A 25,970-nucleotide genomic window follows, 5' to 3' on the forward strand; every position below is an offset into this window, starting at 1 on the left:
GGACGGGACAAGGGGCAACGGGCACAGCCTGGGGCACAGCAAGTTGCATAGTGACACAAGGAAGAAGTGACAGAGCATAGGAACAGAATGCCCAGAGAGCTGGTGATCTTCTCTGGAGATACTGAAGACCTTCTGGACACACACCCTGCTGTAGGGAACTGCCTTAGCAGAGGGATGGACAGGAGGATCTCCACAGGTCCCTTCCATCCAATTCCGTGATGCTGTGTCACTCTGAGATTTACTAAAGCTCACTTTTCTGATCAGGATATTACTGACAGGCCTTTCACTCAAGCCCTGTTGGGTTCTGATTCTGAGAAAAAAACCACAGTTTTGCTGCTGAACTGCAAATCTGCCCAGCATTTGTCTTTACTTGGACGCCACACACAAGACCCGCCGTGCCCCACACCGCAAACTCACCCCGCGCCGTGCTCCTACACGCGCTCAGCCCCCTCCGCGGCGCGGTGACGTCAGCGTGACGTCACGCAACAGCGCACCGCCGTGCGCGAAGACTACAGCTCCCGGCGTGCCACGCGCGGCGCTCCGCCACGCGCAGAGACCGCTCCCGCGCGATGCACGCCGGGAGTTGTAGTCACCGCGCGCGACGCCAGGCCGCCGCGGCTGCGCAGTGGGGCGGCGCGGGCGGGCGGGAGGCGGCGGGTTCCGCCTCGTCACGCCCACCCACGGCGGCGGCGGAGGGTGGCGAGCCGCGGGGCCGGCGGAGACGCTGCCGTCGCCTCGCTTCGCTTCCCGCTCCGACTCGCTCTCGGCCGGGCCCTCCCGTCCTTCCCGCGGAGCCCACCCGAGGGGCTCGCCATGTTCTCCAGGAAGGGCCACGCCGACGCCAGGAAATCCACGCAGAAAGCTCTAGACCCCAAGCGGGACGTGCTGACCCGCCTCAAGCACCTCCGGGCGCTGCTGGGTGAGTGAGAGCCGCCCCGCCCCGAGGGAAGCGGGCTGCGGGCGGGAGCGGCTGAGGGAACCGTGCGGAGCCCCGAGGGCGGCGGCACCGCGCACAGCCGCAGCTCCGCGCTGCGACGCTTTCAAATCTCCCACCTCACAACAAAGGGCTCGGAGCCGGCGGGGCTGCGGTTCGGCACCGGGGGGAGGGAGGGAGAGAGCTGGTGCGGGGCGGCGCTGCCCGAGATTGCCGAGTTGGCGAGGCGACGAGTGCCTGCGGGTTGCGGAGATGGCTTGTGTCGTTTGGTGGTAAAGCGTTGGGAGCTGATGGCTGTTTGGGGTGCGGAATTGCCAGCAGCCCCGCAGGATGTGTCTTCGGAAGACCGGTGCGTCCGGGCTGTTCTTCACTCATCAGCCTGAGCCCAGCGGGATGAGCCTCACCAACCCAAGCGCCGGGTGCTGCGCTTTGGCCACGGCAGCCCCACGCAGCGCTGCAGCCCTGGGGCAGTGGCTGGCAAGCTGTGCGCAGGTAAAGGCTGCGGGGCCGTTAGCTGACAGCCGGCTGAACGTGAGCCAGCAGTGTGCCCAGGTGGCCAAGGAGGCCAACGGCACCCCGGCGTGTGTCAACAGCAGGAGGTGACCGTCCCTCCGCACTGGCACTGGGGAGGCCGCACCTCGGTGCTGCGCTCCGTGCTGGGCCCTCACTGCAGGAAAGGCACCGAGGGCTGCAGCGTGTGCAGAGAAGGGCAGCGGAGCTGTGAGGGGTCTGGAGCACAAGTGTGATGGGCAGCGGCTGAGGGAAGCGGGGCTGTTCGGTCTGGAGAAGAGGAGGCTCAGGGGAGACCTCGTGGCTCTCTGCAACGACCCGAAAGGAGGCTGTGTGAGGTGGGGTCGGCCTCTGCTCCCAGGGAACGGCCATAGGACGAGAGGGGATGGCTTTAAGCTGTGCCAGGGGAGGCTCAGGTTGGCTGTTAGGAACAATTCCTTCTCCAGAAGTGATTCTGCACTGACACAGCTGCCCAGGGAGTGCTGGGCTCACTGGAGGTGTCCCAGAGCCATGGGGATGTGGCTCTGAGGGATGTGGGCAGTGGGCACGGTGGGATTTGGTTGTGGTTGGTGATCTCAGTGGTCTTTTCCAACCTCTATGTTTCTAATTTGTCTATTTATTTTAACTTTAAGGAGCTTGTAGTGTGGGATATACTTCCCTTGTCTGTTGCAGGGCTGAACCTCTCTTCAGCATCTCCTAGAGCGGAAGTCTTAACGCCTCTCTTTTTATTCAAAACATTGAAACCTGTTGCTGAATTTTGATTGTAATCTAAGTCTTGTAGGGTTTTGGGTGGCCTTATGTTCTGCTGATGAGCAAACAGCAGCAGGAAGTAGCTGTTTTAAACGCTCTTGGGCACTGTCCTGGTTTAGAGAATTAATGGTGGTATTAATACTTGTTAACCTCATTTTGGTTTACTTTTTGAGAAACAAGGAGGAAAAAGTGATGCACAAAATTTCCGTTTCTTGTGTATTCTGCTCATTTTTTGAGTCTGGTGGCCCATCTCAGCCGCAGCTGACCCTGTGTGAGAGCCTAAGAGACACCTTGTTAGCTGCGAGACTTCGGTAACTGGTTGCAGGGAAGAGCACGAGATTAGTGACTTTTCAAGAAAATTAAGTCAGTCACTGTGTCCACATTGCTCTTCTTGGTCACTGCACATGCTGGCTGTCAGCACTGTGGGATGCAAGAGCCACTGGTACCATCTAGGAGGAAGCACAGGCTTTGTGGAGTCCTCCCAGTGCTCTGCCTGCGGCATCAGGCTGCATGGGGGAACCTCACTGTGGTCTGCAGCATGGGTCAGTGGGGCTTGAGGTTAGAAGCCTCTTCCTGCAGCATTTCAGTGACGGGAGAAAATACATAAGAAGCTTTCTTGATGTGCTGTAGCAAAGTGAGCAGCTTTTGTAGTGACAGTGCTGTGTGTGGTTCTGAGTGACAGTGCTGGGTCTCCCTCAGGACATTGCTTTGAGATAGCTGTGCTCCATGAGAGTGCCAAAATGAATGAGTAGAAGTCTCTGATAGGTTAGCAGGTTGTGGACGTACTTGTGTTGGGTGTTTTTTTTTTTCTTATAGGTTTAATCCAACTTCTCTGTGATTTAAACATGATACTTCCCATGCATTTAGCGAGCTTATCTCAAAAGAGATTTTTGGGGGTAGTTAATAAGTGGAAAAAGTGCTGGACAGATGAGTAGGTAGTCTCATATTATGCTCGACAGTTGTTTTGATATGTATGTATTTTTTATCCTCTCTGGAGACCAAGCTTGTGCATTTCTTGGACTAGAGGTGTATAAAATGTTCTGTTTGCTTGGTTTTGTTTGCTTATTTTTAAATCATACCATGTATCTTCATCTGCCTTCCAAAATCCTTAGGCAGTGCATTATGATCATGCACTGCAACTGTACATTTAACTTATTGACCATGTGCTCCACAAGCCATACTAAAATAATTTCAAGTTTTGCTTGAAGTAATCTGGGGAAGTGTTTTCTTTACCAAATGAGGTTTTAGAACATGTTGTGAAACCATCCTAAAGAAAGATAGTTCTAAAAGTCAGGGCTTGGCAGACATTACATTTTTTCCTTTTCCTCTCCCATCACTAAAATAAGCAGGCCTGAAGAAATCCAAAATACGGCAGCTTTCAGTTCGTGTTCCCCTTTCAGCACTTGTGGTTATGTGGATGAAAAGTCCAGAGTTCAGTCAGAAGTTACAGCCCTTCTTGGGTCGTCATTCCCTGCCCTCCTCTGCTTCTCTCTGCCCACAGTGGCACTTGTTCTTGGAGTAACAGATGGATGGAGATGTCATGGTGTTGTTCTTTGTTATTTCACAAATTCAATTCTAAGTGAAATGGATTTACTTTTCTGAGATGCTACTGATGTAGGAGGGTAAAAATAAGAGGAAGGAAGATAATAAGAGAGCTGGGAGGGGAAAGAATGTTTATTTCCTTAAATAAGGAGTTGTGTGAGCAGCAGAAACAATAAAACCCGTTTCTTGATTGATTCAGGTCTCTTAGCTGTCATCCGTGGAAGTTTTTATCAAAGGAAATCTTCCCTTCAAGTGTGTTGCTTATAACATCCCTCAGGTCTCTTGAAGAATTGAGGTCCTGCTTCTGTGAGGTGTGTCCCTGTGTTTGCTGGGTTGTCACTCAGTGGGACGGTTGTTTGTGGACATGACTATGTGATGTCTGGAATGAAAACCTTACTATTGTCAAGTGGGTGGTCACTTGTGTTAGGTGCAATACTAAAGAATTCATTTTTTTAATTGCTGCGTAGATGTTGTAGCCTTCCTGTGGAATTTTCATCTGTCTTCAAGAATAGATGTGTCACAACACAGTATCTTTTATGAATATGGTGCTGTGGGGGCAGTGACCTCTGTTTACCATAGTGCTCTTCATTAATCAACATGGGACCATTATTTGTTGGTGCATACAAGTGGAGGGGATATCACAGGGCACTTGAGCTTTGTTTCATACTGGTGGGGAGCCTCTTCTTTGTGCTGGTGTTATTCTTGCTGATTTCAGGGCATGATTTGCCTGAGGGCTGCAGCACATGCTTGGGTCTTCTTGTTTCTTGTAGGCTGGAAGTTGTCAAGTCAGTGTGTGGGTAGGATGATCTCTGGTGATTTCAGTTGGCTGCCATCCTTCACATAACACTTAGAAAATGAAAACTTTCCCATTGCTGCTTGTGAATGTGCTGCAAGCTGCCCGAGAGGTGGTCACAATAATACTGACTCAAGTGGCTGAACTTCAATTTTTTTTGTACTGACAGATGTAAGAGATGATAACCTTGTGGTTAGGTTGTAATGGCTTAGGTTGTATTGCTCGAATGGTGGGAGCTTGCTAGTAACATTATTTTAGACACATCCAGAAGTTAATGCTTGCAAATGTCTGTGTTTAGAAAAGCTGTTGCTCCTTGGATTACCAGCAACACTTGATGTTAAAATTATTTTAGAAATTGCTCTAATTAGAATTTATTTTTCAGTGATGGCCTTTTAGTAATGGTAACAGTTTCCCTGTGAAATGGGAAAAATGGGAAATTGAAAAAAAGAACAAAACTGATCTTATAGGCTTTTACTTAGCATTTAAAGCTCTAATTTGAAACAATTGTCATTTTTTTTTTTTCCTGAGGCAGTTAGTAAAAATAGCATGAAGTTTGTGGGGTGAGGCTGATCATAAAAGTTTATCATTAACCAGAGCATGACTGCAAAGTCATCTTTTCATCTCCTTTACTTCTTTTTAAGTACTCGAGACAAAGAAAATCCCTGGGGATTGTGAGAGCTATATATAAATAACATAAAACCTCACATAAAACCACCTGACTCTGGAAGTTCATGGAATTAAGGGAGGCTTTCTCACAGCTTAAACAAATGCGGTAACACGTCATTGTTAATACAGAAATAAGAGGAAAACTGGTGTGATAAGGGCACAATTATTTATATATATATGTAAAGAACCAAGAAGAGCACTGAGCATGCAATGCACTCAAATTCCTACTAGATGGTTCCTGGATAGTTAATTTCCTTAAATTTTAAGGTTAAGCTGTAAGAAAAGTGCGGGTGACTTGCCATCATCTAATGAGTTGATTTTTGTGTTTTCTAGAGAAGGATTCTCACATACACCCTCCAGAATGTCCTGCTGTTTCCTCCGTGTTGCTGTGAAAGCTGCAGAGTGCTCGTGGGAAGCATTAGCTAATGAACCACCTGACCTTGCATAGGGAATGGAGTCAGGTTATACGTGTTCTTGGAAAGGCACCAACTGTCTGACGGCTGGTAATGTTTGCCAGCTTGCCTTAGATTTTAGTACTCAGTTGTGAATTCATAAGGTGGTTGTTTTTCACCGGTAGTAATGTGAGAGTTACCTATCAGTCAATATAAATAAAAAAAAAAATAGAAAAACATAACCTAACACCCACAGTTCAGCTTTGCTCTTTAATTTTCCTTCAATGCTTGTGTTTCTTCAGTCAATTCGATGCAGCAAAAGTCAGTATTTAACCTTAGGATCTTTACTGAGAAATAGTAAACGACACTTTCTCAAAAATCATCTTGTGAAGGACTCTTTCTCATCAGCTTTTGTTGTGGTGATGGTCTCTGTGAAAAGGGCAGAAGCAGTGGAACTGGGGAGGAAGGTGGGCAGAGCCCCAGGTGTGCTGTGTGTGCTGCTGCCTGCCCAGAGGGGAGCCTGGAGGGGGGGTTGCTGCTTTGCTCTTATTAGGGGAGCTGAGCAGTGGTGTCAGGATGACAGCTTGCTCACACAATTGCAAGAAAGTCTTACTTTCAGAGCCAATAGCTTGTCCTAAGGTAGCAAATGGAGGTGTTGCTGATGACTTTTGTGGTTCAGAATTCAGAATCTTAAATTTTGAAGTGTAAGGTTTATTCTCCGTATTCTCCCAATTTATTCTCCATATCCTGCAAAGGAGTATAAAGAACAAAGTAGTTCAGTAGGGAAAGGATGTGACTGAGAATGCATGCTTATGTCACAGTAACAGATGAGTCATCTCCGAAATGCCACATTTATAGAATAGAGAATTTACTTTTTTTTTTTTTCTGATTAGGCAGCTCCTTTCTCCTCCTTTCACAATTTAAAGGGAAAGTTTCCTTAATGAACTCATTCTTTCATATGAATGCCTTGTAAATGAAAGCCTTGTTTTCTCCTAGAGTTGTGTTTAACAACGCATTCATAGAGGGGAATAATTGCACTTAACTTGCAAATTCAACACCAGTAGCTTGAAGGAAACCAATAAAACCAATACCATGTAAAAGAGTTTCCATGCACTAATTGTTGCCGTACTGCAAGCATCCAAACAAAGCCTTATTGCAGAAAAGCTATCAATTTATTGTTTTGGGGGATAAAAAACCATGAAACACCAGTGCTGTCCAAGGCTAACATCAATCTTTTGTTGATGTGTGATGTTGTTGGTTCTTCTTGTATTCAGCTTTGTTGGCTTGATTAATGAATGGCTTTCTCGAGAGGCTGTTAACAATTCTTACACTTTCTCTTCTTACTTCTGGGTGGAATTACATCTTTCCTTGGCCAAATCAACTGCAGCAAAGAACAAGCGTAATTAAAGTATGGTTGGCAAATGTCATGTTTAGAAAATGTTAGGGTTTTTTTTTTTTGCTTAAAAAATAATGTTATTTGATATCTTAACTCTACGCTAAGGCCCAAGGTAGTGTTGTGTGCATGGGCTTCCGTTTTATTTTTTTAAAGAAATTGGGAATATGTTGATTTGTTTTATTTGATTAATTACCAGATAAATTTAACAGCTAGATTTGCAATTAACTTCTGGGAATGATTGCTGGCATTTCTTTTTCTCCAGAAATACCTGCTTGTTCTGGTGGTGCAGAAACAACGTAGTCAGATAGCTATGCTGGCATCAAAACATACCTTGTAGAATATTGTAAGTTACTTTGAAATTGGAAGTGGTTTGGAAACAGAATGAAAACTGTAGATAAGATACAGCTCATGTTTTGGAAGTATTTCTTGCGAGCAGTGGGATTTCCAGAAGAGGAGAAGAAATGTGGTAGGAGCAGTCAGTCTTTAGCCCAGTGATCTCTGACCTCTGCTTCTAACATTAGCTGTCTTGTGTGCTCAAAGTACTTTCCTACAGCTATTCTCTAGATTGCTTCAGTTTGGCCTGGGTAGGCTTATTTATTTACTAAATAGTTCTGTGACTCTTTTAATGAAAACTCCAGCTTTTACCCTGCTTCCCATCCTCCCCAGGTAGGATGGTGTGCAGGTGGTGTCCCAGCTGGCACAGGGCTGATGACAGGCTCACCTTCCCTTGGTATCTTTTAATTTGTCAGTATTTGATGTAATTTACAAAACTATATCAATTCCTTTCTGGAGTTGAGTGCTGTTCTGATAGAACTATTTCTAAATGCACATTAAAATCCATGCGAAATCTGATTTCTGGTTGAGCAGTGCTGATGAACATCTTCAGATAGCAATATTTGCTGATGCCACAGCAATGCTTCAGCAGCGTATTTATCTTCCTCCTCCTCCACGTCAGCCTCAGGCTGTGTGTTTGTGAGCATTTAGTTTCTAGATCTTGAAATACGGGACAAGAAATGTCTCTAGCCCCTGCATTGTATATCTTTTAGAATTAGTAGACCTTTCTCTGATGATCTAATTTATTTCATCTTACTGGCAACGGTAATTTAAATCTGCTTGGTTGGACTGCTTGGCACTCAGATTTTTATTTATTGAAACAATTGACTTTGTGATACAGGTTTAACTCCTGAGAGAATCAGATTACTGGATTAAATTCGTAATGAAGGTAAAAATAAGCTTTCTTCTGTCAAGCAGCAACACACTATAAATTTCTACAAACGCTCTTAACTCTTTTTTCTGTAATTAAACTTGAAAATTACAAACAATTATAAATGGTAGAGAAATCTGCAGTTGTTTCATTATAAATGAAAATGTTTCAATTTGACCTTTCTTTTTAACATCCCATTATTGTTTGGTATTCAGGCAGTCACTGTGAATGTATCTTTGGTCTTTTAGAGCTGTGTTTTAGCCTTCACTTGGTCTTGCCCTTTTATTGAAACTTCCTGTGCAGACTTCCTCTACTCAGTGTAAAAGGTTGATTTTACCCCTGGGTGAAGGTTCCATGCAATTATTATTTTTTTTAAAATGAATTGTTTTGAATTCACTGAGGATTCTTAATGACGTCTGGAATCTTTGCAGACAGCTACAGGATGGCTGCTGTGTTGTATAATTTTCCAAAGTAATTTAAAAAATTGTTCATAAATGAACCAGTGGTGCAGTTGGCTATCAGTTGGGCTAAAAGCTAGTCCATGTTAATGGCTAAATCATTTAGCATCTTTGCTATGTTTGGGTTCAGTCATGTTACTTCATGCTTTGGGGCATGTGGAAGAATTTCTAGCAATGTACACTTCTGATGATCCGAAAGGATTGAGTTCAGTGTATACTTAATATAACCCCTATTAGGAGATCTGCTGAATTATTTTGATGACAGACAGCTTTCACATTTGTTAGTAAAAAATATCTCCTGTGGATTAAGAATTGTTATGGAAGTGGTATGTGGGTGCATCCTGTCTTTCTTTTTTAAGATGGAAAACAAACCTAAACAACATGCAAACTTAGAAAAACTAAGTAAAAGCATATATTTTTCTATTTCATTTCTACTGATGGAATCACAATCTAGTATAGAATATTTAATGAAATCACTAAAATTGTTTCATAATGTACTTCATTCTCCAGTTTGCATGAAGAAAAGTGTTTCCAGGTTTCAGATGCTGTGTAATAACTCAGTTTGTTCTTCTTGCTAGATATTGTGGATGGAAGTGACCTGAAGCAGTTTTTTGAGAACAATTATTCTCAAATTTTTTTTATCTTCTATGAAAACTTCATAACACTGGAAAATAGCCTGAAACAAAAAGGTAAGTGTTAGGTTTAGCTGGCATCTTAATTTTACGGTATCAGTAGTGATGATCATAGAATCACAGACCATGGGAAATTGCTGCTTGAAATATTGTAGGTAACTGACAAGTTGTAAATACGTGTTTATGGTTTTAAGCATAATTTCTACACCAAAATTAGCTCTTGTACAATTTCATGCACATCTTCTCATCTTGTTTTGAAATATTGATGGCCTGTATCCTACACTTAAGTATGTGTTTGTTCAACTGAAAAATATCAGAAATCCACAGAGCAAACCTGAACACTGAATGGAATAACTGGTTGCTCCAAGGTGAACCCAATCACGTTGCTTTGCAGATATAGGACTCTTAACTATGCCTAAAGAGGGGAGAGAGACTGAAATTCAGAAACATCCTCCCCTTTTGATACTAGATGAATTAAACCAAGTGCAGCATTGTTGACTTCAGTTGAGTAACAGCAGTGTATTTTCTCCATCCATTTCATCACACTGTGTATTATGTCAAATTATGTTGTTTTCTCTCTTGCAGGGAATAAATCACAGAGGGAGGAGCTGGACTCCATTCTCTTTCTTTTTGAAGTAAGTTTTCCTTATTAGGGAACTATTTCTGTCTAATTGTATACATTCTTGTCATTATGTGCTTGCTGCCACCTTTACAAGGTGAGGTAAAACCTGACATCAGTCAAAATGACAGTAGGTGTCCCTGACTGTAAGAGATAAAAGGCAGAAAAGAACTAGGGTGTGCGCTGTTTTCAGATACAGCAATAATAAAAACAATTATGCCACAGAAATATCTGGCTTGAAAGAGTATCCAGAGTTAGATTTTATCAAAGACAAGTAAACTAATTTAGTTTGCAGAGTAGTCTGAAATGTGGCTCTGGACAGTGTCATATTGTTTAAGTACAGTTATTTTATTAATTGGTACCCTTAGGGTGGTAGACTAGGTTGGTTGAACCAGAAGTAGAGAGGAGGACGTGTGAGGGAAACTTCCTCAAACTTTGAGCCTTGGCAGTAAAATTTTAAAGGAAAAATTAAATTTCATTCATTTTAGATCATAAATATTTTACAGGTATAAAAATGTAGCTGCTCAGTTCTGAGAAATCTTGTGGTGAATTTGAATGCCTTACTGTATTTAGTTTCCCTTGCAGTACTTGAATGAGAATGCATTCAGAATATAAGTAGTACATTGCTTCTTAATTGTAAATCATTCTGATTTGCTGCTCTTAACTTTTTCAAGTTACTGAGCACACTTGATAATGTGGTAGTTCATGATACACAGAAGAGAAATTTTAATTAACATACCCAATCAAAAAAAAGTGTAAATAGGAGTACATCAGAACTTCAAGGTGGATTGCTTCTTGGTGAGAAGGTATGGCTCGAAATCTTGAATAGAGCAACTATTACATCCTTGCATTACTTTTCTGTAACTTAAGGAACAGCTTGAGTATATTTGTCTGTGTATTTGTCAGGTCAACTGCAAGTAATGTCTGTGAAGATGAAAAAATCTCTCGTTGCTAAAACTAGAGTTGTCTTTTGAAATACGTTAGAAGGAAGAATTTAATACACTGCTTTCTTTGGTACCCTTGCAACATGTTCTTTTAGATTTCTTAGATGTGCTACTTCGACTTCAGCTTTCAAAGTTGTGGGGTAGTTTTTCAAATTAGTATTCTCTGTTTTTGAACAATAAATTCTGACATCAAGGAAGTTTGATCCAAATTTGGGATTTCAAAGATGATAAGCTCAGAAAACAGGTGACATGTAGCTAAGTCTTGTTGTGGGGCTTTCTGCATGAATTTGGTAATCACATATGCTAATGGTTTGTTTTCAGGAGTATAAAAGGAAATGTATCCTTCTGGATACCGTAAGATATTGAAAATTGTGTCCACACGAGGCAGACTTAACAGACTGGAAGATGCTTCCCATCACTGTAGAAGTATATGTTATTTCCCAATGTATGATTCTTCCACTAACAAGCTGAGGCAGCAAGTAACTAAGGGATGACAGGAATAAGTGAAGAGGGAAGTATTAATACAATAGTCTCTCTCAGAAAACTTTTTTGATTATATTCAATTTGCAGTCAAAATTCCTTCAAATGTCAAGATCTGTCATCCTATTTCCTTTTGAAGAGTGAAGACTTAATGTGAACAAATCTAAACAATTAGGCAAAGGAATCCTGTCATTCATGTAACACAAGAGATTTTCCTTTTGGGGTAAAACCAGTTACTGAAATGCTGAAGCAATAGTGCAAATGTAATTTTTCTTTAAATCTCATGGCACTTCTTATAGTAAGATTTTTCTCTTCCATTTTACTATACTTTAAAACCCCCAAACCTGAAAGGTGTCATTCTTGTTACATGATAAAAGTAGCGTTGAAATGTAAGAAAATCTTGAAGGAGTCAAGAAGAGCAGCCAGGAATGGGGGAAAAAGAAATGACAAGACAAGGTTCGTTTTCACGTTTCAAGATGAAGCAGTATCTTGGCTATGTCTGTACTTCCTCTCCAAGTGAATTGAAAGCTATGTTTTTGAAGAAACAGGATCAAGTCTCTAAAGATGTCTATTATTCCCTCTCCTTGTCTAAAAAAAAAAGAAAAAAAGACTTTTGACAGCTTTAATTTAATGTTTTTGCTTCTGTAATTCACGGGAAGATTAGTTCAAGGCAACACAGTGGAAGTTGCTCTGAAAGTAATGCCTCCTATTTATTTCCATTGAGACTACAGCAGATAAAAAGAGCACAATAACACTTTGATAGAGCACATTCTCTGCTACAGAACACTATTTTTCAGCATAGTCACCACCGTTAGCTGTGCATTCTTGTCAGCAATGAACAAGACTGCTTACAAGACCAGAACATGGCTGGTCTTTCACATCACTGTTGCCACTTGCTCTTGTCAGACTTTGTGCTGTTAGTGATTGTAATTCATCAAAATGTTGCTGCAAGGCCTCTCTGCCCTTAAAGGAGTTAACATCTCTTCCCAATTTAGTATCATCTGCAAACTTACTGAGTACGCGTTTGAGTCTTGTGTCCAGATTATTTATAGAAACACTGAAGAGAACTGGCCCTAAAATGGAGCCATTTAGAACCCCACTAGTGACTGGCCACCATCCTAAGGCGGTCCCATTTACTGTGACCTTTGAGTCCAACCTGCCAGCAAATTGCTCACTCATCTTCGTAGGTATTTATGGACATTTTGTCCATAAGGATGCAATGAGAAACAACGTTGAAAGCTTTTCCGAAATCCCAAAGGATTACATCTGCTGTCTTTCCTTAGCCATCTTGGCATGTAACCTTGTTATCAAAGGAAATTAGGTCTGTTAAACTGGGCTTTCCCCTTGTGAACCCTTGCTGGTGGCAACAATGACTACATTGTCTTTTAGTTCTTTTTCAATAACTCTCAGAATAATCTTCTCCATAATTTTACCAGGTGCCAAGAGAGACTGACAGGCCTGCAATTACTAGTGTCTTCTTTCTTGCCCTTCTTGAAAATCAGAACGTTTTCTGTCCTCCAGTCAACGCTGGAACTTCTCCAGATTTCCAAGCCCATTTAAAAAAAATAATAATTGAGAGAGGTCTCATGATAACATCAGGATACTGGCTGATAGGAATTCTCTTGGGTCCCCATAGACTTATGTAGCCAGCTGGAATAGCAAATCTCACCCAAGGGTTGTCTGGAAATTTATCATTCCTGCAATCGTGGTCCTCCAGCTCAGGGCTCAGGTGGTACCAGGAACCATCATCAGTGCTGAAGACAGGTGAAGAAGGCATTTAGCATCTCTGCTTTGTCTATATCCCTGTTTGTGAGATGGCTAACTTCATCAAGTAACAGACTAGCATTTTCTTTGGTCCTCCTTTTGTTGTTAACTTATATTAAAAATGCCCTTTTTGTCGTCCTCTGCCAGCTTCAATTCCAACTGAGCTTTGGCTGTATTAATTTTCTTCCTACAATTGTAAACAGCATTGCTGTACTCTCATGCACTCAGTTTCCCTTCTGAAGTCCGTATGTTTTACTTTTCCACCTGAGCTCAAGGAGATCCCTGCTCAGGAAAGCTGACCTTCTGCCCCACCTGCATGACTGCTGATGGTGTGGAATTACTTGCTCTTTGCTCTTAAGAGGCGGGATTTAAAAAGTGACCAGTGGTGATGGACCCCATTGCCTTCAAAAGTACATTCCCAGGGGCCTTGCTAACTAATTGTCTGAGCAGCCAGCAGTTTGCCCTCCCCATATCCAGGGTTCAGGTTTTGCTGGCAGTTTTCCTCCTGTCTGAAGATTTTAAACTTCAGTATGTCATGGTCATTGTGGCCAAGACTGCTACCAAGTGCTACTTCACCTATGAGACCCTCTCTACTTATAAAAAAATTATATCTAGGAGGACACCATTTCTAGTTGGTTCCTTTTTCTGCTTTTATTTCTTTATTCCCAATAAAGCATTAGTAAGAATCTGATGTAGGATTTTGTTTAAGGCAGCATCAAATTACACAGGGTCTTACATGTGCCATGCCTGTATGAGTAGCAGGAGAAATTCTTTTGTTCCTCCCTTCTCACCCCCAAGTGAGAATAGGTATCACCTCATTTACTGAGCAAGGCTGTGCATTTTAATTGCATCTCATTAATACACTTACTCTGTGGCCTTGAATAAGTAATTAAATTTCTGTGTCTATGTTACTGAATAGAAAATAGCTAATGCTTACTCACCCAGTTAAAGTGAATAAATATGTATTCCTGGGTCTTGAAAATGTGTGGCTAAAAACCAACTCAGTGTGGCTTAAAAATATCAGGAAAGTATAATACATGAAAAAAAAAAGAAACAGTTATATATGAACAAAGTACTGCTTTGGTTCCGAGTGAAGAGAATGATATTTTAGCTCAGTGAGGAAACAAAGAAGAAATCATTCCAGATTGGTATGAAATTTGAGGTGATTTCCTTCCTGGTGTTAATGTACGAGAAGTAACTTTGCAATCCATTTATGCCTCTGACACTTAATAACTTAATGCTTTTTAGGAGAACAGCCTTTTCTAGGGCTCTTTAATGCACAGAGCAAGAATATGTCAGTCAGAATACAGGACAAGAAGAGTGTAAATGCCAGGTAATTAAACATTCATATTGTCAGCCATAGGAAACAGAACTAATTGATTGTTAGCTTACCCCATTTAATCTGTTGTCAGCATGAACCAGAGGTTTCCTAGAGTTTTCTTCTAATTAGCTAAGTAGGTAATTACTTAGGATTGAGAAATCCTGAATCCAGGTGGTGGGGGTTAGCTTTTTGAAGAGTCAATAAAAATATTTATGAAATAATTTGACTTATGCCTTTTTCTGGTATAGTTTGGTGACTGTTTTGCTGCTGTTCTTGAGTGACACCTAGTGTGTATGCTAAGCAAAAGTGCCATCTGTTTCCACAAATGCTCTGAAAACTATGTTGACTCTGTTGTAGTTTACTGAAATCTTAATTTTACACATCACCCGTGTAGTTAGGGCTCTCAATGGTACAATAAGCAATGTATGAATCAAAGAAGAAATAATAATCGAAAAGCAGTAATATTAACAGTAATTTTAGTTAATTTAATAGTGCTTTTGCAGTTACTGTTTTCTGTGGTATCAGATACTGATTCCTGTGACGCAGACCCCTTTTGCATCTGTGGCAAAATAGGAGCATACTATTGGTTTTGATGTATTATATAGGTAATTTATTTCCATCCTCTATAATTATACTTAATTAATTAAGAACAGCCACATCTCGTCCTGGTGCAGTCAGCCCTGATTCAGTGTGCTCACTGGATGAAATATTTTATTCTTAGTTTCATGACTTCTCCTTCTAAAGCAGTAAAGCAGATCACTTGATCAGAGTAGCCTTTGTTGAAGTTTTTCATATGCTGCCTGTGTCTGAAGATAAAAAATGTACACACACAGGTGGATTTAAGTGTTAAGTGGATGTAAAATGTAAGGAATGTGCTAATAGATTCTATAGTATGCCTATCTGTGATAGTGTACACCCATATTCATGGTCTGCTTTGGCCTTTGTACAAGAGTAAGCATTTTTCTGGAGGTTATAGTCATAGAATCCTAGAATGGCTTGTGCTGGAAGGGATCTTAAAGATCATCCACTTCCAACCCTATGTATGAGCTGGCTGCCCCCCACCAGCTCAGGCTGCCCAGGGCCCATCCAACCTGGCCTTGGGCACCTCCAGGGATGGGGCATCCGCAGCTCTCTGGGCAGCAGTGCCAGGGCCTCACTGCCCTCCCAGTGAAAGATTTCTGCTTGGCATCTGTTCTGCTCATGAAGAAGCAAAATCACTTCTGAGAGGTTCTGGGCAGTACCAAACAAAGTGTTTGTACGTAGACCAATAGTCATATACAGAAGAAAGAGTCAAGCTCGCCCATCCAGTGGAGGGACTCTCTGGCAGTACAGCACTCCTTCTCAAGAAGCAGCCTACTTTTTAGAGATGCTCTCCCTTCAGTGGCCTTCCTGGCCATGTGGGCACACAGCTGGCTAACATTCAGTTGGCTGTCAGCTAACATTCCCACAGCCTTTACCTCCATGCAGCCAAAGCTGTAGTTACGCATGGGGTAGTTGTGACCAAAGTGCAGGACCTGACACTTGGTCTTGTTAAGCTTTATACCATTGGCTTCAGCCCATCAATCCTGGCTGTCCAGATCCCTCCATAGGGCCTTCCTATTCTCAGGCAGATCAACACTTCCCCTCTACCTGGTGTTGTCTGCAAACTTACTGAGGCTGCACTCAGACCCCTTGTTCAGTTCTTCAATAAAGATATTAAACAGGGCTGGCCCTTGTGACGGACCAGGTGGAGCAGCAGGTCTTTAACAGTTTCCATCTGAATTGTGGGGGTTTGTTCTGCTCCCCATCCCTGTCTTCCAGCTCAGGGGTCTGAGAGCCTTGAGGATAACTGGCCTGACTGTTAAAGACAGGTTGTAAAGAAGGCATCGAGAATGTCAACCTCTTCTTTGTCTTCAGCACCAACATTCCCTACTGTGTCCAATAAGGGTGGGAGATTCTCCTTGGCCTTCCTCTTACTTTTAATATATTTGTAAAAACATTTTTTATTGTCCTTGACAATGCTAGCCAGATGAAGTTCTTGCTGGGCTTTTGCCTTTCTAATTTTCCTTCTGTATACCTTAGTGACATCCTTATATTCTGTGGAATTGCCTGATACTTCTTCAAAGATTGTAACTCTCTTTTTTTCCTGGAGTCTCAGCAAAAGTTTCCTGTTCAGCCACACTGGTCTTCTTCCCACTGCTTTGTCTTACAGCACAGGGGTACAGCCTGCTCCTGCACCTTTAAGATTTCCTTCTTGAGGGATGTCCAGCCTTCCTGGACCATTTTGTCCTTCGTGACTGACTCCCAAGGGATTCTCTCTTCCAGCGAACATTCTAAACAGTCAGAAGTCTGGAAGTCCATAGTGCTTGGGTTCCCAGACCTGGATGCAGTACTCCAGGTGGGGCCTCATGAGAACAGAGGGGGAAAATCACCTCCCTCTCCCTGCTGTTACCCCTCTTTTGATGCAGAATGGGATGCTGTTGCCTTCTGGGCTGCATGCCTGTTAATCCACCAGAACCCTCGAATCAGTTAACTGAGCTTGCCCATACTTTGGGCTGATAATTTTATTGCAGTAGCTTCTGGTTATAATACAGCATTGTTGTTGTCAGAAACATATCTTGGTGTAAACTGCAAGTGGCCACATACTCAGAAGATTAAGATGTGGATTGGTCTGCTGTCAGAATCTGAATGTAATGATTGCAGAAGCAGCTGTATAGCCTAAATTTATTACTGCAGATGTGCACGAGTTACTTGTTCCACAAAGCCTGCTGATAATTCAGCATAGGTTTATAATTGACTGTAGTCTGTTAGCAACCCTTTTGAAAAGTAGATTACAGACAATATGCAGTAAATACACTGCATCTGTCAGAGGAACACCTGCTGCAATGGTGGGTGCCCAGTAGATATCAGCATCACAACCACAGCTTAGGAATAAACCCTTCTTTTTTAGCACTGTCTAGTAATGCAGTCAAATCAGTTAAAAAAAATATGTAACTTTGCTTCCTTCTAGACTAAGAATGCTGTGATTATATTAAGTATTGAGCTCTGTGGTTGCACTGTAGGTCTACTTTAAATGGATTATTGCATGAATTAGCAGTATTGGTTAAGCACCTTAAAACAAAATGGGATTTTTCACAGCTTAGTCTCATAAAAACCTGCATCAGTGAAATGTGCAGTAGTTTTTCATTCATAGCTTTTTTTTTTGGAAGGCTTTAGAGCTGTGTTGTTAATTTTATTGATGTACAAAAATATGTTTTTCTAATATCTCTAACATTTCCTTAGGGTGCTTTGCTTGTTTTAGGATGTTGCTCCTAATGACTTGCTACATTTTGGTTGGAATGAAAAAGTGATTAAAATTGAATTCTGCAGAACTAAATTGTGTAGTGAAGCTGGACAGTATAAAAAGTAATTGTAAAATTGTGTACAGGGAATAATTAAGTTATTATTGAGTTCTTATTGCCATGGACACTGATTTCTAATTTCTTGGGGTTATCCCTTTTCTGCAACTTTATTTTTACTATTTAGATTTTCTTCATGTCTGTACAGGTAAGTGGCTTAATTTTCACCCCTGTAGATTGTCTTACCATTGAGAGTTTCAGCTTTAGATCCAGGTTTTAGGTTCTGTTCCAGCTTTTTACTTGGTTCTCTTGCTGTGGTGACAACTTTCACTGTTTAAAGTTGTCTGTCACCGACTTGGTTGGCTGATTCTCAAGCTCAGTAGATTAAGAAGGGTTTATTTTTTTTATAACAATAAAATTGCTCCTTTCTAACATATATAGCTTTATAACATAATAGCTTTCTGAACAGTCTTCAGTTTATTCTGCTGTAATTATGATTGATTCATCTATTATTGTAATAGCATTAATGTTATTCTTCTAGCATTCTGTTTTAAATCATAAATGTACACGATTGTGTACATTTGGGATGATCTTTTTGTATAGTGTTATGCCTGGGGAAGAATATGTGTCTTGCTTGCTTTGGGCAGATATTTTCCCACTATAAATAATTTATGGATACAATAAATAGGGTCTCCCTTTATGGAGATAGAACTGCTGCAGGCATACTAACTTCATTGAGCTCTTGGCCTCACCTAAATCAGTGAATAAAAGCAGAAAAAATTCAAAATTATTGCAGATTTTAATAGTTGAACCTTCTGAAGCTACTGTACAGATAACACCAAATAGTCTTAAATATAAAGACACAGGAGAGCTGTTCTACATTTGATATGGATTAAAGTAGGTACACCTGCCAGCGGACTAATAGGAACTCCTCATTATGTACAGGCTGTATCAGGAAAGCTATTTTTTTTTCCCTCAGAATCCATTCCCCTGGAATGAACATTATTCTGAACTTGTCATTGACATCGCCTCTGAGAGCACATTCAATCAGCAAGAACACATTTGATTTTGTTGCTGGTTAATAAGATGCTCTGCATAGTGTTTTACAGAGCAGAAATGCTTATCATCTCACTTCTGTGCAAGTGAAGCTGGAAAACATCAGGGCATAGGGATCTTTGGCGTAAGATTTGGTACAGCCTTGGCTTTCTCTGCATTCTCCTTCAGGGCAGTGTGGCACACTGCAATAGATGCAGAGCTACCAATCACAATATTACTCAGCTAAGCTGGCAAAAATAAAAGCCTTTTTAAAAAGAAATTGCAGTTTTAGTATAGTCAGGAGGAATCTGTTTAAATACAAACCTTGGTGTTTCTTATTGTTCTTTGTTAAAATGAAGAGAGAGATCTTGCAAGCATCCTGTGTAAACTAAGATTTAAACTTAACATTATTCCTAGTCATGCAGGAAGTCGGGAAGAAAAAGAACTATGGATAATCAGTTAAAAGAACTGACAGATACCCTGATGTGTTGATCAGTAGTAATACCTAATTTCTATTTCAAGTGTGCTATAATGGATTACCATATAGATGCAGCAAAGCACTAAGCATTAAATAGATCTATGTGTTTTCTGAAAAAGCAATATTATTTCACACTGTGGGGTTTCTTAAAATATTTCTTATTAGTGTACTGAGAAACTACAAGCAAGATGTCAATAGCCAGTTTGGATTCACAGCGGTGTTGCTAAAAGTCTAGGCTGGAGTGCAGGAAACTATCATTTGTTTTATAGAAATGGCAATATGAGTTTTTGAGAACCCCAGGGGTTGGGAGAGTGAAGAATATATTCTTGGAAATAGCAAGTTGAAAGGACAACGACCCGTGCACGTGCATGACAGAATATTATGTCATGCTGTAGCACTATCCTTGTCTTGTGGCTAATGCACATATGTGAAAATTACCAATCAAAAGAGTGTTATAGCCTTAACTTTGAATTTGCTTGTAAGATTCCGAAGTTTTCATTTAGTGGTATAGACCTTTAAACATGCTAATGCATATTTGCACTGCAGGAGCAATTGTGCCCTCTGAATTTAGATGAATTCTGTTCATTTCAGTCTTCTGCAAAGCTCTGATACCTTCCAAAATCACTGTGATGTTAGTAACCTAATTTGATTTTTAAAATGACTTCACCTTACTGTTTGGTCATCCTGTGCAAATGATTAAATGCATCTTTGCATTTTTCCAAAGTGAACACACATTTTTTCCTGGTTTTGAGATTCTGAAATGGAGAAAGGTGTGAGAAACAACTGAATGTCCCAATTTTTGCTGTGTCAGGAGATGTTGGGATACTGACGCTTTCCCCAGGCAGGAACTTCTGTCCTCTTATTATTTTTTTCAAACTTTAAATTGTTTTGATTCAGTCACCTGACAAAGATGCTTTTATTTTGCACTTTATTCTTATTTATTTATTATAGCTACTTTTTTTTTTTTTTTTGAAACCACAGGCATGTTCTTTCCTTCTTCCTCTGTCCTCCCAACACTGTGCAGTTTAAAGTATCATCTAGCTTTTCCTGGTAGTTGTCAGACTCTGCAACAGTATTTTTTGTGACAGAGTTGCTTTCAACAGGGCTTAAAATCAGCTCAGATGCCAGAGTTATTCTTTCTCAAAATAGGTCTGAATTACGCATCTTCGACACATTGTCAGCTTATGCAGCTTACACCTTATTATAGTTAACTTTCCAGAAGTGAATTTCACTCCAGGTTTGGGTGAAATTTTGCAAGATACCAGGTGCTCATGTGCTGCATGCTGTCATGCCTCTGGTCTTTCCCAAATAACAGTTAATGTGCTCTGCAGCTTGAAGAGGTGAGACCTCGCCTGCCTCAGCGTGCTGTTGTGTTCAGGCAACACAAGAGGTGGTTCTTCGGTTCAATTCTCGATCGTATGGGATGTTCAGACTGGAAAAAATGACTCTAAGAACATTGTTAAAGCTATTGGGAAATGGTTATTGTTTCTTTTTGCAGCTAAGGAAAAAGTTTCTATGTCATCACATTATTTCCCCAAATTTTTGCTAATAACAAGTGAGTATGGCGTGCCTGGTGTTCAAGTGTATTTCAGATTTATTCAGTGAAAGAGACATATTTTGCAGGTGTATTTTTTTTATTTATACAGAAATGCTTCATTCTTTAGAAATTTAATCCAGTTGTTTCTCAGTAGTCAGTGTTCTGAAACAAATGAGAGAGAATTTCTATCTGAGGACAAGCTGAAGGTATCTTGCTTAGGGCGGCCTTTGTTGCTGTGATGATTGCTGTACTTCTTATACTGATGTAAAAAAAATAGAAATAAAGTGCATTTATTTATTTGTTTCTGAGATGAATGTGAAGGCCTCCCTGTGGTGTATTGTGGAATTCAGTGAGCCTTTGGTTGCTCCTCTCTGGGAGAGTTTTCCCCTGTGGCCTGGTGAAGGAGCTCTGGGGGTAGTGCTGAAAAAGAGCATGGCAAGGGCATGAGAGGGATGTGCCTGATTTATTTATCTATTCACTTTTAGAAATGCCAAATACTATTTGGGGAACATGTGCTGTGGATGTAAAGGAAGAGCAGTCTGTCTGTATGAGCCGAGGTCTGGTTCCCTAAGTCTGTGAATTGTCATGACTTCCATCTTCTGCCATGGAGAAGGGAATGCTCCATCTTCTAAAGATTGTGACTTTCAGTGTTGTATACAGTTGCTGCAGCACTTTGTTGTGAAAAACAAAAGACTGTCATAATCCATCTCTCAAGCACAGTGTTTTTAACAGCAGTAATGATTCATGTGTAGGCCATCTCTGAAGGATGGCCTAAAACACAAATTGTTGCTTTCTTGGCTGTGACGCTTTATTTCTTCTTGTGAGCTTTTATGTGCAAAAGACCAGCAAATGGGTCACCACTGCTTAAATTACTTGTCATTCATTGTGCATCCTGCATGTGGTTTTTCTGAAGACTTGATGGCATTTCGTTATGCAGAAATTTATTCTGGTGGTTTTGTTTGATGATTAAACCCTGACGGCTAGTCATGTGTGGGATTGTTCAGTTTTATTTTATTTCCTAAAGAAGGTGTCAAAACTATTTTCCCATTTAGATATGACTTCTAAATTTCATATCCTAGTAACTGAAAAGTTGTAAGTTCCAGACATTTTTTCTCTGAAATCTGTACGAAAACACGTGCGTTCTCTTGCCTTTTTGGGAAGCTGAGCATCAGTAAGTTAGCTGTCCTCTACTAATAGTACACCTACTTGCCAAGTCCTAGTGTATTATGCTAACATATACACATATATATATATATGTGTGTCTTGAAACTTGATTTAAACACTAATTAAAAGCCATGTTTACCAAAATTAGACCCCCGGGTAGCTTGAATTTATCCAAATTATTTAATAACATTACCATCCAGTAAGCTGACAAAAAATGTTCGGTAGCCCCAACTGTTCTGTGCAACTGGTATTATAGGACTCCATTCAGGGAGGCACTTAGGCATATGCTTAAATTGCTTAGCTTTGTGGATGCTCTGTTGAGTAACAAAACTGAGGGGAAATGGGCTTGACCAAACCTTTTTCTTTGTTTGATCTGCCTCTGTTAGCATCAGTCGGAGAAAGATCGCCGTGTATTATTCCACATAAGTGCTTTATTAACTGCATGTGCTATGAATTAAATTAGGCTAGCTTTGTGTAATTTGGCTCGGTTTCACTCAGCAGCTGAAAACACAGGTAAATCATCTCACGGTAAAAATAACTGCCCTGCTGCTCATCTCTGCCTTAGCTGGGAGATAGACCCCATTAGCTGATGAAAAGGCAGACCTAAGCCACCCAATCTCAAAATCTGGACTGTATCAATCTAACAGTAGTTATTACCAGACACTTCAGAAAAATGTAACCCAAAGTGAGCCTCTTCGAAGGAAATTCTATCTGTAACGTCTTCATTAGAAATCAGTTTATATTCTGAAATGCTAGGGCATTCCAGGAGAGGGGGAAGGGGAAAGAGGCTTGTGCCAGTGTTATGGCATTTATTTAGAATTATTCCACGCATTTTCCTATGTAGCAAGGGAGTAAGTAATGGTGAAGAGTTCTAATTATTATAGCTATCTGCTTGCTGTTGTGTTTTCTCTCCCTATATACAACCATTTCATTTATGTTTTGTGTATCAGTTTATCTGTATCCTCTGAATGAGCCAGTTTATTATGGAAAATTTGACTCTGTAGTTTTCTTTCCTGCAGAAAATATTGCAACTGCTACCTGAGAGGATTTTTTATCGATGGCATTTTCGCAGTATAGGTAAGAAGGAATGGTTTAAAAATGTTCTAGTAAAACTAAAATCTGTGTTTTCTGTAATCACTTCCCTGGTTCTACAAGTCCTTTAAACCACTGAATAACATAGTTTTGCCCAACACACAGATGGTACTTATATGTGAGATTTGCATCTGAAAATTCTTGAAACATCTGGAAAATCTTTTTACCTGTCAAAATAGCTCTGTGTGTTCTTTGTTTTGTGTGGTTTTGATTGCTTGCTTCACTTTTATTTTTGCATGAAAGCTCCTGGAATTTTTGTATTCTTGGATTTACCATGGTCCTCTTTTTGTCTCTTTCATAGCTTTTAGAGCTTCAAAATGGCAAGGGATCTAAACCAGTACACCTTTTCCTAATTGTGTCTCCATTTGCATTCAGAGACTAAGTCCAAAAATTAATATTGAGAAGAGTTGTGGAATCTGTGTTTGCTCTCTTGCAAATGTGCATTGTGAAGTCTTTCACAAGTGATGACAGACAAGATGTGCACGCAAATTTGTTGTAATAAAAATTGTTCTTTGCCTACGTATAGATACTGTTGAACTTGGTCTCCTTTTGGAAATATATTCTGATACATTTCTGCTTTCCATTGGCGACTGTTGAATAGTTAAGCACAAGTTACACTAAATGTGGATCATTGGGCTGCTACATCACATAAGCATTTAATTTCTTCTGTGGTAGTCCTGTGACATTATTCTCTGTACATTTTAATTCATTAATGTTTGTGAAGCACTCGCTTACCACCAATCCGTGAGAATTAAAAGAGAATTTCTGTTTCAGAGTTGGAATAGTGAAACAAAGAAATAAAGGACAAAAATTGAAACTTTTTAAATAACTTTGAGTGGCCCACAGTCTTGTTGGCCTGTGTATGTGGAATTCTGAATGCACTTCTGCAAGTTTGGCCCCAGCTATCTTTCACGGATTCTTCATTCAGTGTAGGATTTGCCAAGCCAATTGATGCTGGCCATTTCAGGCACAAGAACCAGTGGATGGCATTTGTTTGGTCAAACCAAGAGGCTCTCCATTCTTTATCTGCACTCCATGATATTTGCAATACCACACTGGCTTCTGGAGCAAGGGGGGGATAGGAGGAGCACAGGACAGGAGCTGGTAAAGCTCAGCCTTTTTTCCTTAGCTATCTGTCCATTCTGTCTGTTTGCAAGCAGGTATTTTGCAGAAGTCTTGATAAGCATAGAACTGAACATTGCCTTGCAATTATGCCTAAAAAGAAAATAATAGAGTTGTCAACTTAGAGGGCTTGGCTTCAAACTTGATATTCTTCTGCTAGTTGTTTACCTTAAAGCATTCAGATAACAAGTATCTAATGGTTTGGGTCACTCTTGAATACTGGATTACTGAACTTTTACTGATGAGTTTTTCAGCAGGCAGTATAGGGATTTCAGGTGTACCTTAAAATCAGGTTCTAAAAATGCTATTGAGAAAATTGTTTAGCTGTCTTTATTTTCAAAGAAGTTAACTTTCTAATTATTTAAATATTTCCTTTGACCATCCCTTATAATCATGTGCAGGAGACAAAGAAAACTTTATTTTCCTCATTTGACCAGACTGAATAAATTACAGTCAAGTGAGGGGAAAATACTTCTATTTTGATAGTCCAAACAACTTGCAGTCCACTGAACATCTTTGATTCATTAACAACTGTGAAAATTCTACTTCTGAATGCTTCCAAGGTGGTCACAATATTTTCTTCTGCTGTTTGTTGAAGTAAATTGGACAGTGTATGCTGCTTTGGGAGGGGAGCAAAGGGATGCATTTCTTCGTTATAGTTCTTTTTTATTGGTTGCTTGGTTTGGTTTCCAGCACCATTTCATCAGCTGTAATGTTGTTGTCCCAGCAATGTATTTGCTGCTGCAAAAGAAATAATGAGTGGAAGGTGAAGGTTAAGGAAAGGGCTGTTGTCACATTTCCAGTTAGCACTGAGAAGACTAAAAGGAGATGTCTGCTTGACCACTTTACTTCCATTTCATCTCAATGAGTCCAGAAAAAAATTGCTTTTAGGCAGTTGCTTTAGAGCTAATGTATTTACGTTCTTGCTCCCTTTGAACAGCTGTATTTGGCTAAACTTATAGCTGCGTTCGATAAATGAGCTTCAAGATTTGGTTGCAGTTATTTAAAGTGCACCTCGTACTTTGTTTTTTGCTTGATGTTCATGTGTGCTAATATGCAGGTGTTATATATGTTAATAGCTTCCATCTAAAATTTTGAAATGGAGAAATCTCAAAGGGTCACTTCAAAGCAAGGCTGTAATTCTCAAAACCAGGTGAAATAACAACTGAGTTGTACGTTCCGTTATTTTGTGAGGAATTTGACTAAAAACATCTTTAGCTGAAGAATTTGATATGTATGATCACTCTAATTTTAAGCCAGGCATTTGGAACAAGCAGTTGACCTGGTGTTTTTAAACATGAATCAAAGTATTTTGCAACTTCAGTATCTGGTTGTTTGTTTGTTTGTTTGTTTTCTTAAATAGACATGAGTATCATGTCTGTCATTTTGCTTTTTATCCCCCAGAAATTTTCATCTTTTTTGAAGACCAGTGTAGTGACAGCACAGGAATAGCATCAAAGTAGCCTTTTCTGTAGTGTTTTTTTTAAAAAGCATCTTAACATCTGATACGTGCCTGTTTCATCTTCCTAATCCAGGGTCGATTTTGAAGAAACTTTTGCACACTGGAAACTCTCTCAAGGTATCTCTCTTCCATGATGTATTCTTATTTCTTTTTCATTTAATTTGTATGAAGCAAATTATTTTACAGATTTTCAGTATCGACAGTTTTTCAGATCACTGGGCTTTTCCATTCACCTTTTAATTAAAAGTTTTAACTGTAGGCTATTTTAAAATTCATGTTCCTCAGCTGTGCTGCTCTAATGACCTTTGTAAATCTAGCTAGAGAAGCTAGCAATGTATTTGCTTAATGCTTCATTTTT

The 25,970-nt window shown here is 40.5% G+C and overlaps 1 protein-coding gene across 5 annotated transcripts in view; it reads left to right on the plus strand.

The window, feature by feature from the left end:
- The first annotated feature begins 650 nt into the window (after positions 1–650).
- The window catches only part of RALGAPA2 (Ral GTPase activating protein catalytic subunit alpha 2), a 122,225-nt gene continuing 96,905 nt past the window's right edge, over positions 651–25,970 (plus strand). For 3 of the 5 annotated variants that reach the window (XM_090134602.1, XM_090134599.1, XM_031603354.2), the window contains exons 1-5: positions 651–919; positions 9,224–9,334; positions 9,863–9,912; positions 22,956–23,013; positions 25,686–25,729. In XM_090134602.1, coding sequence (XP_089990728.1) covers positions 814–919; positions 9,224–9,334; positions 9,863–9,912; positions 22,956–23,013; positions 25,686–25,729 — 369 coding nt within the window. In that variant the 5' untranslated portion in view covers positions 651–813. The other 2 variants (XM_090134600.1, XM_090134601.1) reach the window with 2 other exon arrangements.

This window comes from Phasianus colchicus, chromosome 2 (assembly GCF_987193195.1).
Source record: "Phasianus colchicus chromosome 2, bPhaCol1.hap1.1, whole genome shotgun sequence".
In the NCBI taxonomy this organism is placed as follows: domain Eukaryota; kingdom Metazoa; phylum Chordata; class Aves; order Galliformes; family Phasianidae; genus Phasianus; species Phasianus colchicus.